A 13,006-nucleotide genomic window follows, 5' to 3' on the forward strand; every position below is an offset into this window, starting at 1 on the left:
TATCTGCTCTCTAAGTTCATGTTCTTTAGTAATCTCTAATCTATGCACCAACAAAATAAAAATAAACGATATCAATTGTACTAGCATGATAATGCATATGATAAGATACATAAATTGAAAATCCACTTTATGAATTACGATCTGTACATTCTCAAGGGACAGATTTAAATTTACTAGATTTTGATAATTAAATCATGATATAAGGTGTCAGGACTGAACTATCTCTTTTGACACCTATTCGATGATTAGGTTAGAAATAATCAAAATATATAGACTTTAATTTCTAGGTATTTTTATACTATAGATCATGTTTAATGGTTTTGATCTCAACTTTAGATAATCTATTATGATTTTGAACTATTAGCTCTTTTTTATGGAGTTAATGTAAAGCATGCGATCCAGTTCTTCTTTCCACCAAAATATATAGGAGATATGTTAATTATGTATACTTTACAAATGGAATCTTTTAATGACAGTGCTGACCATGGTATGGCTTCTGATATCCTTGTCTAGTGCATTTTGAAAGTGAAAGTAGGCGGTTAACTGGGTCACCTTCTATGCTGCTCGGCACTCCGAAGAGATCCTCTAGACTAGGGAGTCAGATATTCCTTCACCATTAAGCAGTCTAGTTTCTCTTGACAGCGCTTGCTACGCTCACACGAGATTAGTGTGAGTTGCCGATATACCAACAACAAAAAAAGTAGTTTGAGAAAATTTAACTTTTTAAAATACTAATAAGGGCATTCTCGAGGAGGAGCATTTTGGGAACAGAGAGGAAGAGTTCTTGGGAATCGGAAGTTCTAAGTTGTGTACATTGCCATACTAATATAGGTTTTAGGATTTTAAGATTAGGATTTAGTCAAGACATTTAGATGGATACCATCAATATTTGTCTAAAACCATGTGAAAGGCAGACCCAACATTGCATCTTCTTCATTCTGGTATAGGCACAAATCGTTGAGGAACCAACAAACGCGTACTCAGTGAAGGGCCCCAAAGGCCTCTCATGCTCATGGCCCCTGAGGCTTATAGTCGGATGACCTTTTTTGCAAGCTCATCCACCAACCTTATTGAGGTCCCATTATGTGCATTTTGATTTCCTACCTACTATGGTTAATTAAAGACTCGTTTGGTTTGCAAGAAGGAAAGGAGGAAAATATGGTTAAGAGAAAAATAGAGAAAAGACTCCTATAAAAATATGATTCCTACATTTCACTGGAAAAAAAAAATTCATATGGGACATGAAACAATCCAATTCCCAATAGCTAAAAATTGAAATAATTTATTTTTTCAAAATGTACTCTTAAAAGCGCTTTTAAGTAAAATGAGGCAAAAATTTTTTTTATTAAGAGCATAATAAATATTTTACATAACTTTTTTAGAAAAATACATGCTCAACTAAATATAACCTACTTTGTAATGAGCAATTTTTTCTTGGTCAATATAAAATGCAAACACCATTTTTTTAGGCATCATGTACCCAGATATATCAGCTTCCTAAGAAAAATATTCTAATAAAAGAAATATCTTTCAGTGAATCAAATAAGTCCTAAATTACTAGAATTTTAGACAATGAAATGTAGCCTCCACGATGCAATAACTATCCATTCCAAAAAGAAAAAGGGGGAAAAAACTTCAGGCAAAGTCCATTGAACTTGCATACGAACTTAGATCTTTCAGCATCAAATGATAAGACTGTACCACCTCAACAAGCTGGTTCCTTGATCTTGTGGCAGTCTGTCGTGACAAACGAATCACTGACACCTTGATATACAAATTGGCATAACCTTTTAGAAACAATCCAAGAACTTAGAAAGTTACATCAAGCAAACTGATTACTAATAACAAATAGTAACAATACTAAATGATTTGCCAGCAGTTATTTTGGTATTTTCCTGCAAATACTCAAGCAAACCAGGGGGCATAGCAGAAGCGCAGGTGGTAACAATTGAGATCTAGATGCCCTCCCCACTCGCTGATCTAGAAGGGGTTCTGTTGCTGCTGATATTTGACAAAATAGACTGCATGGAAAGTGAAACTGAGTAGATTGCACTGCATTTGGCATAAAATGAATTAATGATTTTGAGACCATCTTTTCCTTTGCCTCCATATTAGCAAATATGAAAATGTTAAAAAAGAAAAAAAAAAGAAACTTCAATGATTTTTCCAACATCAAATGTGGAAAAAGTCGACCTCTTTTTATAATTTTTTTTTCCTTTTATGCATCATACACCCCCTATGAGTCACATTTTTTGAGTAAATACAAGCTACAAAGCTGAAGCTATGGTACAAGACCAGCCCATTGAACTCGGATGAACACCCCGTGGTTCTTTACCAGATAATTAACAACTTGGCATGTGGTTACACAAAAATGACTTCAAATTTAGCACAGGGATGGCTCTCGACGTGTTTCCTAAGATCAGCATCACTGTCAAAATTAAAGCTGTATAATGCTTGTCTTTGTGCGAGACCAACTGGGTATATCTTATATATTTTAAGGTTATCATCTCCTCTAATGACTTCTGGTCTTTCATTCTTCCAAATAGGCGAATGGTTTAGTGACTTGAACTTGGTGAGGACTGCTGATTCCAATGCTTTTAAGGTCAAACTTCCAGACCTACAATAATCATCAAAATGAAGACACAAAGTAATTGAAGAAATTGCTACAAGGTTGCAAAAATGACATCAGACTGACAGTGGTAAACACTGTAGGCATGATTCTCTGAGTAAAGCCAGTGAAGCTAATAAAGATGGAAACTATGATTAATAAATGTAAGAGGCTATGAGTTCAAGGACGATAAAAGTACCTGAGGTAAAGTGATTCCATCTCGAATCGTCCTCTCTCTCTCACATACACATGGTACACAGTTCCTTTACTGCTGATGCATTTACAAGGGCGTGTCTGAAACTTGGTGGTCATTTCTTCTTTTTCTCGGATCTTTGTTGCAAGATGAATGCAAAGACGGCAAGATGAATGAACTGCTGCCATATCCATGAGTGCCTTGAAAGAATCAGATGGACCATCATACTTCCAACTGAAGAACAAGTAAAAATCAGTTAGGTACCTATTTTAAGTTACAGAGAAAGTAAATTTAAGTACAAGAGACCTCAAAATTTCTCTACAAGTTAAATATTTCCAAGTATACATGTTATTCATGTAAAGTTCACGTATTCAGGCTGGTAAAAATAACTTGCAAGTAGAGGGAAGATATGAAAGAAAGAAAGAAGATAGTAGATCATGCCTATTCCCCAGCAAAAGTGCAACACCCACATGCTAGAAATTCAAGTAAAGACCATGCTTCAACTTTGAAATATCTAATTACAATAAACATGACAATGATTTCTGAATGGTGCCTCACTTGCTCGGGTGGATTTCAAAATACCATGAAGTCGTACAAACAGCCTTAAGTGAACGTCTGCAATAGAAAATGCAAATCGAAATTCTAACAGCATACACTATTATTACATGAAGTGGTAGCCTGATATTTTGGTTTAGCAACCAACAATATTAGAGAAAAGTTGGGTTTGGCAATCTACTCCAAAATGACAAAACAATAAACGTTACTAGTTAAGATAAACATAGCACAGGCATGTTATCAAGGGTCAAAATGACAATTGAAAACAATTTGCGCTAAAGATTTTGGAGATTATTTTTGAGATCCCTCCATGGCACATTAGTAAACCAACTCAACATATATCATTGTTCCTTTTTACATATTTTAGATGAATTACTCATAAACTACTTAATAATCCAATGTACATATTCAAAAAAAAAAAAAATCAATATATTATGACATTTTACTCAAGGTATTTCACATGTTGTATTGCTGATCATCTAATACTTTCACCAAAATTTCCATCTCTTTCCTATTTCCCTTAATTTTACCTCGGCATTGTTTTAATACTAGAAGAAATATATACTAGTACATTTCAAATAGAGCCAAAAATTATGAGCAATGAGATACTAGATCTTGCAAATAATCACTCCAAGAACACTCTAGTTTCAATTCCAAATAATACAACCACTAATTGACAAGAAGACAAAAGAAGACAAAGGAAAATGTAAAATTACTTTACTATTGGTAACTTTATCCATGTAAGAAGATATCCACTAATATGTCAAAAAATATATAGACTAAAATGGTATAGCAACAATTTGCAAGTTATAAGAAATATTACCTTACTGACTTATTGTAAGCATCAGGGTGTGATGCAAGGTATTTGATGGTCTTAGCAACTGAGGCAACATCATCAAGTTTTTTGATATGCAAAACTGAACCAGAAGAAGGTGCAAAATCTTGGATATTAGGAGCACCAACTACAACAGGGACAGCTCCTGCAAAAAATATTAATATTGGAAAAAAAAACTGAGTAAAACCAGCATTTGATTTACAAGAAGAAGCCATGCTAATGTTTTAAGTTTGAACTAAATGAAAATAAAATTTGTATATCAGAAGAATAAGGCATCTACTAAAAAAAATTGTAAATCAGAAGAATAAGGCATACACTGAAAAGACATTGTTTTCTTGATATTAGTATCAAGCAACCGAAATTTTTAAAACTTGAAAGTGTTTCTTTTACAAATTACAAATGACTGCAGGTGGGAAAAAATAAACTTGCTGGGTACTAGAAAATTTCCTTCAGTTATTAGGGTCCAATCCATATTACTTGAGTTCAGGCTTATGATTACACCTGCAGTCGGTTTCTTTCATTAAGGAATTTTAGTAGGATCAGAAAATAAGTTTAAACAAACATGTTTATTTTTAGATCAAACTATAGCCTAAGCTTCAGGGAGCTGTAAGCCAAGAGATTGTGTTCATCTTCTTATACATGTTTCTATAATGGGCCAGGAAATGATAAACTTACCGGAAATGTTTGCCTCTACAAAGTAGTCTTACACAGGATTTTGATGCATGCTACCTTTTCCTATTTGTTTAGTTGTTTTTGATAGCCAAGTTTGATTAAAACCAAAGTTCGTCATCTTAGTACCAAACCCCGTACCAGTGCCATATTAGCACAATATCGGTAAAGTATGGAATTTTTTTTGATATACCGAGTGTCAGTACACCACACGTATTTGATACCGGTAACGAATTGGTACGCTATGATACGCCTCATACCACTCGGTTCGGACCGGTACAACGTACCTTGGTTAAAATACTACAAAGCAAAATCTATACATATAATTGAAATTAGTTTTTCCCAACAACCCAGTCATATTGGTAGAGTGGCACAAGTCTTTGCTCAAAAACCAGTCGAATGCTTCATTTGTGTTTGAGAGCATGGGTGCCATGCCTCTCTTTATTCCTTTTACCATAGTCATCTTTCAACCAAAGAGAAAAGAAATTTACACTTGTTCTTTCTCTTGTTTATCATGCAGTAGGAAATGGTTTTTTCAGCTATTAAGGATCCAAGGAAGTCCAACGTAAATTGTTCAAGGTCAATCTCTCTTTTCCTGGAAGTTATCCCTTTTAACAAGAGGTTAATAAAATCTAAGAAAATGAAACAAAAAAAATAAATAAAGGAAGTAGGAAAAACATGAAAAAACATATTAATGATACATAATAAAACTGAACAGGGAAGGGGCAAAGGGGGAAATAGTGTTCAGCTAACACAGTTCCCAACACACTGAAGAAAAAAATGAAGTGCTTTTCACAAAATCAAGGACGACAACTTGACAAAATGGAAAGGGAAAAAAAAACTAGTACTTGTTAAGAAGGAGCTGTAATAGTTCAAAACTCAGAAGTGTAAATTTCCAGAAGTCACAAAGATATACATTGGTAATGCAAGGTAATGAGCATACCTGCAACAAGGGATTGAAAGAATTTTTCTGTAACATAATCCTCTTCATTTGAATTCTCAAAAGCCAAGCTGAACTTGTAGTGCTTCAAAGTTTTTATTTTATCCACTATTGCACACACACCAAATAAAAGTCCTTGTTAGAAAGAGATTTAACTGTTTAGATAATATAAAAAATCAATTAAAAAAATATGAAGTGCTTGCAAATGGATGATTCTTGTATAATATATAAATGTATGCATGCTTGAGTTTCATGATAATTAACCATCGGTACATTAAATTTCTTCCCTCCATCTCGATTTTTTTTCTGCTTGATGGGTGAAGCGATGATTAGTTAGCTATTTTTTTAAAAAAAAAACAAAAAGATCATGACAGAGCATTTATCTACTGAAGATGGGTAAAATGGTCCAGGTACCAAGTTACTGATATTCCTAAAAGGATTCCACTGTTCCAAACCTCTCTTTTGATAAGGAATATGGCATTTCATTAGCACTACACAGCATCGCTTGATGTTTTAACTTATTTCCAGAAAGTCATGTCCCTATCTCATGAAGATCTGAGAGGCTGCCCACTGTGCATTCCATCCCAATGAATGATCATTTTTTTTTCTTTTTCAATTCACTTACTGCCTCAACAAATTATTTCCATAAAAAGAACCTCTGACTCATTCGAGGTGGAGTTACAACATATCCAGAAAATATAAAATCACTGATTGGACATCTTTGGCTATTAGCATCACCTAAAGGCTTTTTATGAAGATATTAATCACCGAAAAAGAAATCCTGTGTTTGACAATGTTTGACCATGACAATCCTACAAGTGATGTATTCCAATATTCCTTCATTCCAAATATGGAATAGAATGGCATGAACCATAAACCAATGTTAAGATTTCTAGAAGACATACAGAAAACACAAGCAAGAGAAGAACAAAGGCAAATATTACAATTGCCAGATGTAATGACCCACTAAATTGCTAGAATGAAGCAAACCCCTTTAAGCCCCCATGGAAGTGACATAAATTTGAACGATGTACTTGTTACAGACCAGAAAAATTTTTACTAGAGGTAATCACTTCCAGATGTACAAGTGTCTTAACAAATATGTTCCAGGAGGGTAGCGAACATCTGAGAACCCTCAGCTTCCTGTCTAATGCTGATCAAAAACTACATCAAAGTAATTATTTATTGTTTTCACCCTTTCAGAATTCAGATACTTCAGTTCGATAGTGCCAGGATTCTGTAACTGCAAGCAACCCCCCCCCCCCCCCCAAACAAAAAGGGAAAAAAAGGGAAAAGAATACATGCCAAAAACTTGCATATTATAATATTAATTTTTGACACAGATACACAAGAAGCACTGCAAGAGTGAAAAAGCATACAGCACACACCTTCTCCATCCCGATTTCGATGACAACTACCATATGAATCTATCTTGATATCCAGTTTTTCAAGCCTTTCAAGGGCCTGTAGACGGAAATTCCTTGCCCCACAATTTGAAATAAAGGCAGCTGCAAGGGCATCTTCAGTCTTCAGGTGCATGGGCGCCATGATGTCATATTCCGCCCATGAGAAATAACCAACAGGTACATCTGATGAAAGACTAGTAGTCATTATAATGTTGTACCCTCTCCTATCAAACAAGATAGAAAATCAGTTTCTGATCAAACATTCCAAATCTAAAAGCAATTCAAAGATGACTACAGACCCACTTTCAATCATCTCTGAAAACAAAAATTAAGTTTACATTCAATAGAGACAAAAGCACATATGCAACTGCAAACATTTAAACCAAAAAAAGGGAAAAACATCTGCAGTCTCTAGCAAATCAAGTGCATTTGAACATATTTTTATAGGACCTCAGTGTTGGTTAAAAAACTTGAGAAACTATCAGGAGAGCAGAATGTAGTTCTGATCAAGAAGATGGTTTGAACAATCTCCTGACTAAAAGATCAGGTCTAGGAGACAACCCTCATTATTCATATCTTTATAAGGAAAACTAAGACTAGGATGTGACAATTTGAACAGCCTCTAACAACGACATAATATGGTGTAGGTATAAAGATGAAAGCTCTCTGTACCATGAAAATCAGCAAACGACCACCAACCAAAATGAGGTGCTTGACATTTTATTCCGTTAAATATTTCAGATCTCTCTCTCTTCTCAATTTGCATGCCATGATTTTAGGTATATATACTTTAAGGAACGAAAGATGAAGGTTTTACGCCAGACCGACATTTGGAATAATGGAAAGCATAAATCTGTCGGGCTTCTTGCTTTGATGGCTCCGACAGAAAGTATACAAATTAAATGATGATAGCTTCCCAGATAAATAAAACCTCAAACATGGATGATTGATCAGATGTTAGAGATCATCAAAATGAGCAGGTAGGCACATATTGATTGAAACATTCTCAACCTTCTGTATAGTTATCCCAAGCACCCAACCATCAGAAGCAAATCAATAATGGAAGATCTGTGGCATTCCTGCAGCAATTGTAGTAAGTCTCATAACGAAAGGACCAGCAACACAAGCAATGTTGAGATGGCAAGCACCAAGTTTATATGGCTAAGATAAATGAACACAAACTTTATAAAGCAGAATTTAAACTTAATATGACCTTATTGCGAAGAATGGTGAATAAATGAGTCTATCTATATATTTTTTCACCTAGAGCACAAAAGGATATTTGACTCCGATAAGTGCTTACCCACCGTCTTGCCACATTGATATTGTTTTCTCCATAGTAATGTGATGATTCCATTGAGCGGAGGACACTTGCTGTCGCTGGATGTCGAGGACGTTTAAATGTAGCATCAGGCTCTTTGTTTGCTCCAGATCCAAATTTACAGCCAACAGAGCATGAAGCCCAATCCTGAAAAAAAGAATTAACGAAATTTATTACAAGAAAAGTGAATGCAGACATGCAGAAAGTAATTTAGGAGTTTAATTTTTTTCTTTTTTTTTCTTTTTTGGTAAACTTGGATATTATGTCTAAGAATGACAAGGCTTTCATAAAAGCACAAAATGATCAAAGAGTTGTAGATGAGTTTTTATTACCAATTTACTGCTTACAATAAAAGGTGCATATGCTTAAAAAGTGGAAATAAAGTGTCAAAGCACAGTTTTCTATGTACTAGTCTCCCACTATAAAGGAAAATTTGATCATCATCAGTCAGCAAATAACATCTCAAACAAATAAAAGAAGTCTGTATTTGCATTTAGTGGTTCTGGCGAAATAAAGTGAACTATTATATACTACAAACCAGTAGCAGAAAAACTGTACTTAACAGCAAAAATCAGTACCAAAAATTCAACAAAAGGTAATTGTTTGCAGCCAAAGAACAGATTGATTATGTTCTTCCGTATCCAGCTCCCACTACATTGATAAGCAAAAATTTTTTTGACAAAAGCAGAAATCAATAGCTTCAAAATAACTTGTATAATGTCTATCAAGGTTCACCGTCTCGGTACTGAAGCCTAAACCCTATACCGGTGCCACACTAGCACAATGTCGGCACTTGGTATGCCATCCATACCGGAGACCGGTACCGAACCAATACGGTACGCCTTGTACCACTCGATTCGGGCTAGTACGGCGTACCATGATGTCTATAGTTTAAATATAGTAAAATGTCATTGTCACCTAAGTACTCAATCCGATCATTCTAGAAACTCGCAGACCTGGTCTATGGAGCTTAAAGAAATAAAACTGTAGTAATAAAATATAAAAATAAATTGCAACATTCACTAGATGCTAGTAAATGGATGATTGTCATAAATGAAAAAGCCACAAAAGTCTATCCACCTTTGGAAGACCAGTCATTAGAAGGTCAACAGTCAACAGTAAAGCAAAAGGCATACTGGGTTGAAATCTTGAAAATAATATTCATGAAAGAAGGAACAAAAGGATCAAAGCTTATTGATCAAATAAAAGAAATAAATCACGAAAAAAATTTATAATCATCAAAAGATTGGCCATACGGCTTGCATGAATGGCATGTCTATATTTTTTCTCTTTTAAGTTTTTATTTTTATAAGGACTGATTACAGCTAAGCTAGTGGTGTATGGTAAGCTTGACAAAACTAAGACTTTTAGGCTTATTTCTTAGTCGAAGAAACTTTGATAAGATTCAAGAGTTTCTATCAAAAAATGGAGCACCATCATTTAACCAATCTCAATCTTTTTCTTTCGATATTCATACTTTCAAGTCCATCTACTGGAGGTCAACTTGAAAGGAAATATAGTGAAAAAAGGCCAGATGACTCACTATGACCATATTTAATCTAGGTGTAATCTTAGTTGCAAAATGTAGTTAGGACAGGTAGTAAATGGCTAAAGGATTCATCTAGCTCTGCTCTCAAGTGCATAGTTGGATTCAAGGATTCAAAGGCACTTCTCCTCAAGCTTACATTGGCAGATTATGAAGTATGGAAATTCAAGAGAAAACTGGTTAGGCACTCTGACATTAGCAGAACAGAAATTCAAATAAACCAAGAAACATGTTTGATATTGTCGTGTCCAAGACCCTGGATCTTTCGCCAAGGCTAGCAGACGGAAAAAGGAAACATCAATTTTCAACTCCACTAATGTGCATCAATGCTCTCCCCCCTAGCTGGAGTTCTAGTTGCAAATGTTCTATTATTTCTAAGGAGAGTACTCTTTTGTTGGTATTGCACAAAAGAGAACTGGCACACTCATTTCATTTCCTTGATAGTAAGGTAGCTCAAGTGAAAACAAATAGCAACATATATGTTCTAATGCACTGAGAATAATAAAATTCTAAATATTTGATCCCTTACGCAAAACATAGAGACCTTTTTCTAGTTTGTAAATCCTATTACAAGAACATAATGGTAATATTAGGGAAGGATGACATTTATAAGAAAATACATCCTGCTTGGAAGAGATTTCCTTGTTGAATTGCAGGCTTTCACTTAAATAAGCATCTGCTTTCTTAAAACCCCTTAGTGGATAAGTTCTTAGATTGAAGATGCAAGTATGGTCTCTGACGTTTGTAGCAAGTTCAGTGGAAAGACACCAAATAAAGTTTCCAGCATTGTAGAGAGACTTATATATATATGCTATATTCAATTAAAAGTGACTACTGAAATCACATTCAAAACAAAAAAAGTCGGTTGACATGGAAGATAGGGAAAAATTCAGACAAAGCACATAGAATTGGTTCCAGAAATTCCCATAGGCTCCACATGTTTGTCCTTTGGTCACTAAAAAAATGACCTTCCATGCCTAAGTCTACATTATCTCAACACCTGAAGTCTGAAGATTTTCTAATACCTAATATACTTTGGATACAGAAAATTAAGTAGAGTATCCTAGTATTACTCGTGTCATTTCCCATACCCATACTCATTTCAGGTCAAAAGTAGGCATTAGGGGTCCAATTGATGGGTCCATGTAACACAACTTAGTTGTGCTTGAGTATCAAAATGCATCCTGTGTCATTTACATGAAAAGTTCACATCATTGATCATGATTCGCATATTTTGATTTAAAGTATTACAAAATATCAACTAGTTTAGTAATTTCCAATCCATGAAACATATCAGATGAAGTATTATTTACAAAGGAACCAGCATGATGCATCAGCATGTATCATGTAATGCCTATATAAACAGGCAAAAATTGTTGCTGGTCAATATCACAACAGCATATATAAGACTTTGCAAATCAGTACCCTTGCAAATGAAACTATCTCTGTGGAAAATAATAAGAATCATGTTGTTAGAAACAAGACAAAGAATGAGAAATTGCTTTCATTCACAAGATCACTCAGCAGATTTGTCGACCTAAAAATATAAAATTAGTTATCATTAAATGAAAAATCAACATGTACACGTAACATGTTAGTAAGCCAACAAATAAACGGAGACCTTCTTTTGTAACTGCAAACTCGCATACACCCATAACCATTTTATGTTGATCCCAAACATAGCCTCGTTCCCAAAAGTCCAATCGTCATATTGTCCGATCATGGCACCATAGAAATTCTTGATTGAAAAGGCTTCAAAAATCTTATTAGCATGGTGCACCAAACGGAACTATAATCATCAATAACTACGAGATTCTCAAAAAGCTATGCTGTCTCAGAACATATCAATAACCAAACCATATACTTTGAATCAAACATAAAGGAGAAAGATTTGAAGCGAAAGGAGCGACCTTTTTCTCGGCGCCGGCGACCACGATGGGGTCGGTTCGGAAATCCCGAGAGTAAGCGACGGCGTCCTCCTGCTCCAGCCAATCCTCGCATCGACGGCCGTCGTCATCCCCGCCGTCGTCGACGGGCTCGGAGTCGGAGGGGAAGTGGAAGGAAGAGGTCCAGTGGCGGACCACGGCGGCGTTCTTGGCCATGTCGAGGCGGCCGAGGAAGGCGAGCTCGGCGACCACGACGAGGCCCACGAACAGGGGCAGGAGGCCCGTCCATCTCCTCCGCTGCTGCTGGGCCCAAGATGGCTCTCGCATCGATGATCTCGCTCCCTCGTTCGTTTCGCCACGGAGAGAGAGAGAGGGGAAGAAGACCCACCTCTCACCGCCCACGTTCTGTTAGGTCTCGTGGGGCTTGACAGCTTGCGGGTTTGGTAACTCGGAGATCCGATAAAATCCGACCCGACTTTTAGAGTGGGTTTTGGATCTAAGCTTATAGAGTTGGGTCTGGATATATCATATATAGCCTGATGGGTTGGGAAAATATCTGACAGCATTTTGCAATTTTTTTTCCTCTGGTACAAGAGAGGGCTAAGTTACTAAAACCCGTTATTAGTTGCACCACAAAAATCAGCCAGCAAAATATTAGCAAACTACTGTAGTATTTCACAATTTGCATGCGAGGAGAGGAAGATATGGTGATAAATTACATGTAATAACAGAAATTTTAGATATGGGTATGTATATTTTATTTTAGAGTTTTTTTACATGAATATCCTCCTAAATATCAGATTTTGCATGGATATCCTTCCAAAATTGATATTTACATGTATACCCTCGTAAAACACTTGTTTTGCTATTCTACCCTTTTTTATTTTTGTTTTTGCATATGTATTTATGCTATTTAACGATGTTAAAAAATTAACGGTTTCAAATTAACATGACTAAAATACCCTTAATAGGTAGACATGCAAATAGATCGCGATTCCGATAGCAAAAGAAGAAAACAAGAACAATAGCGTAATTATAAAATTTTAT

At 35.5% G+C, this 13,006-nt stretch overlaps 1 protein-coding gene across 6 annotated transcripts; it reads right to left on the minus strand.

Annotated features, from left to right (window-relative positions):
• Window positions 1-1,655: 1,655 nt before the first annotated feature.
• Window positions 1,656-12,364, minus strand: LOC103718299 (glycoprotein 3-alpha-L-fucosyltransferase FUT11-like). Of its 6 annotated transcripts, none has more exons than XM_088721930.2 (7): window positions 11,984-12,351; window positions 8,514-8,674; window positions 7,189-7,430; window positions 5,804-5,908; window positions 4,180-4,336; window positions 2,808-3,035; window positions 1,656-2,021 (listed from the first exon to the last, which is right to left on the minus strand). In XM_088721930.2, exons 1-7 carry the CDS (start codon window positions 12,284-12,286, stop codon window positions 1,880-1,882), a joined length of 1,338 nt encoding a protein of 445 aa, XP_088578056.1. In that variant the 5' UTR covers window positions 12,287-12,351; the 3' UTR covers window positions 1,656-1,879. The 6 variants fall into 6 exon arrangements, with proteins under 6 accessions (XP_088578056.1, XP_088578057.1, XP_008805272.3 ...); XM_088721931.1 differs by having other exon boundaries at window positions 1,656-2,052; XM_008807050.6 differs by lacking the exon at window positions 1,656-2,021 and adding an exon at window positions 2,029-2,617 and having other exon boundaries at window positions 11,984-12,364.
• Window positions 12,365-13,006: the final 642 nt, after the last annotated feature.

This window comes from Phoenix dactylifera, chromosome 5, assembly GCF_051530095.1.
Source record: "Phoenix dactylifera cultivar Ajwa chromosome 5, Ajwa_hap1_PhDact_Kaust_v1.1, whole genome shotgun sequence".
NCBI lineage: Eukaryota > Viridiplantae > Streptophyta > Magnoliopsida > Arecales > Arecaceae > Phoenix > Phoenix dactylifera.

Bases quoted from the DNA above. Each gene is read 5' to 3' on its own strand.
- LOC103718299 (XM_008807050.6), bottom strand. From the start codon at position 12,286: ATGCGAGAGCCATCTTGGGCCCAGCAGCAGCGGAGGAGATGGACGGGC. The intron at 5,909-7,188 runs GTGTGTGCTGTA...TGTGTGCAATAG, and splicing joins TCGAAATCGGGATGGAGAAG to TGGATAAAATAAAAACTTTG. The intron at 2,618-2,807 runs GTACTTTTATCG...TGATTATTGTAG, and splicing joins ATGGAATCACTTTACCTCAG to GTCTGGAAGTTTGACCTTAA.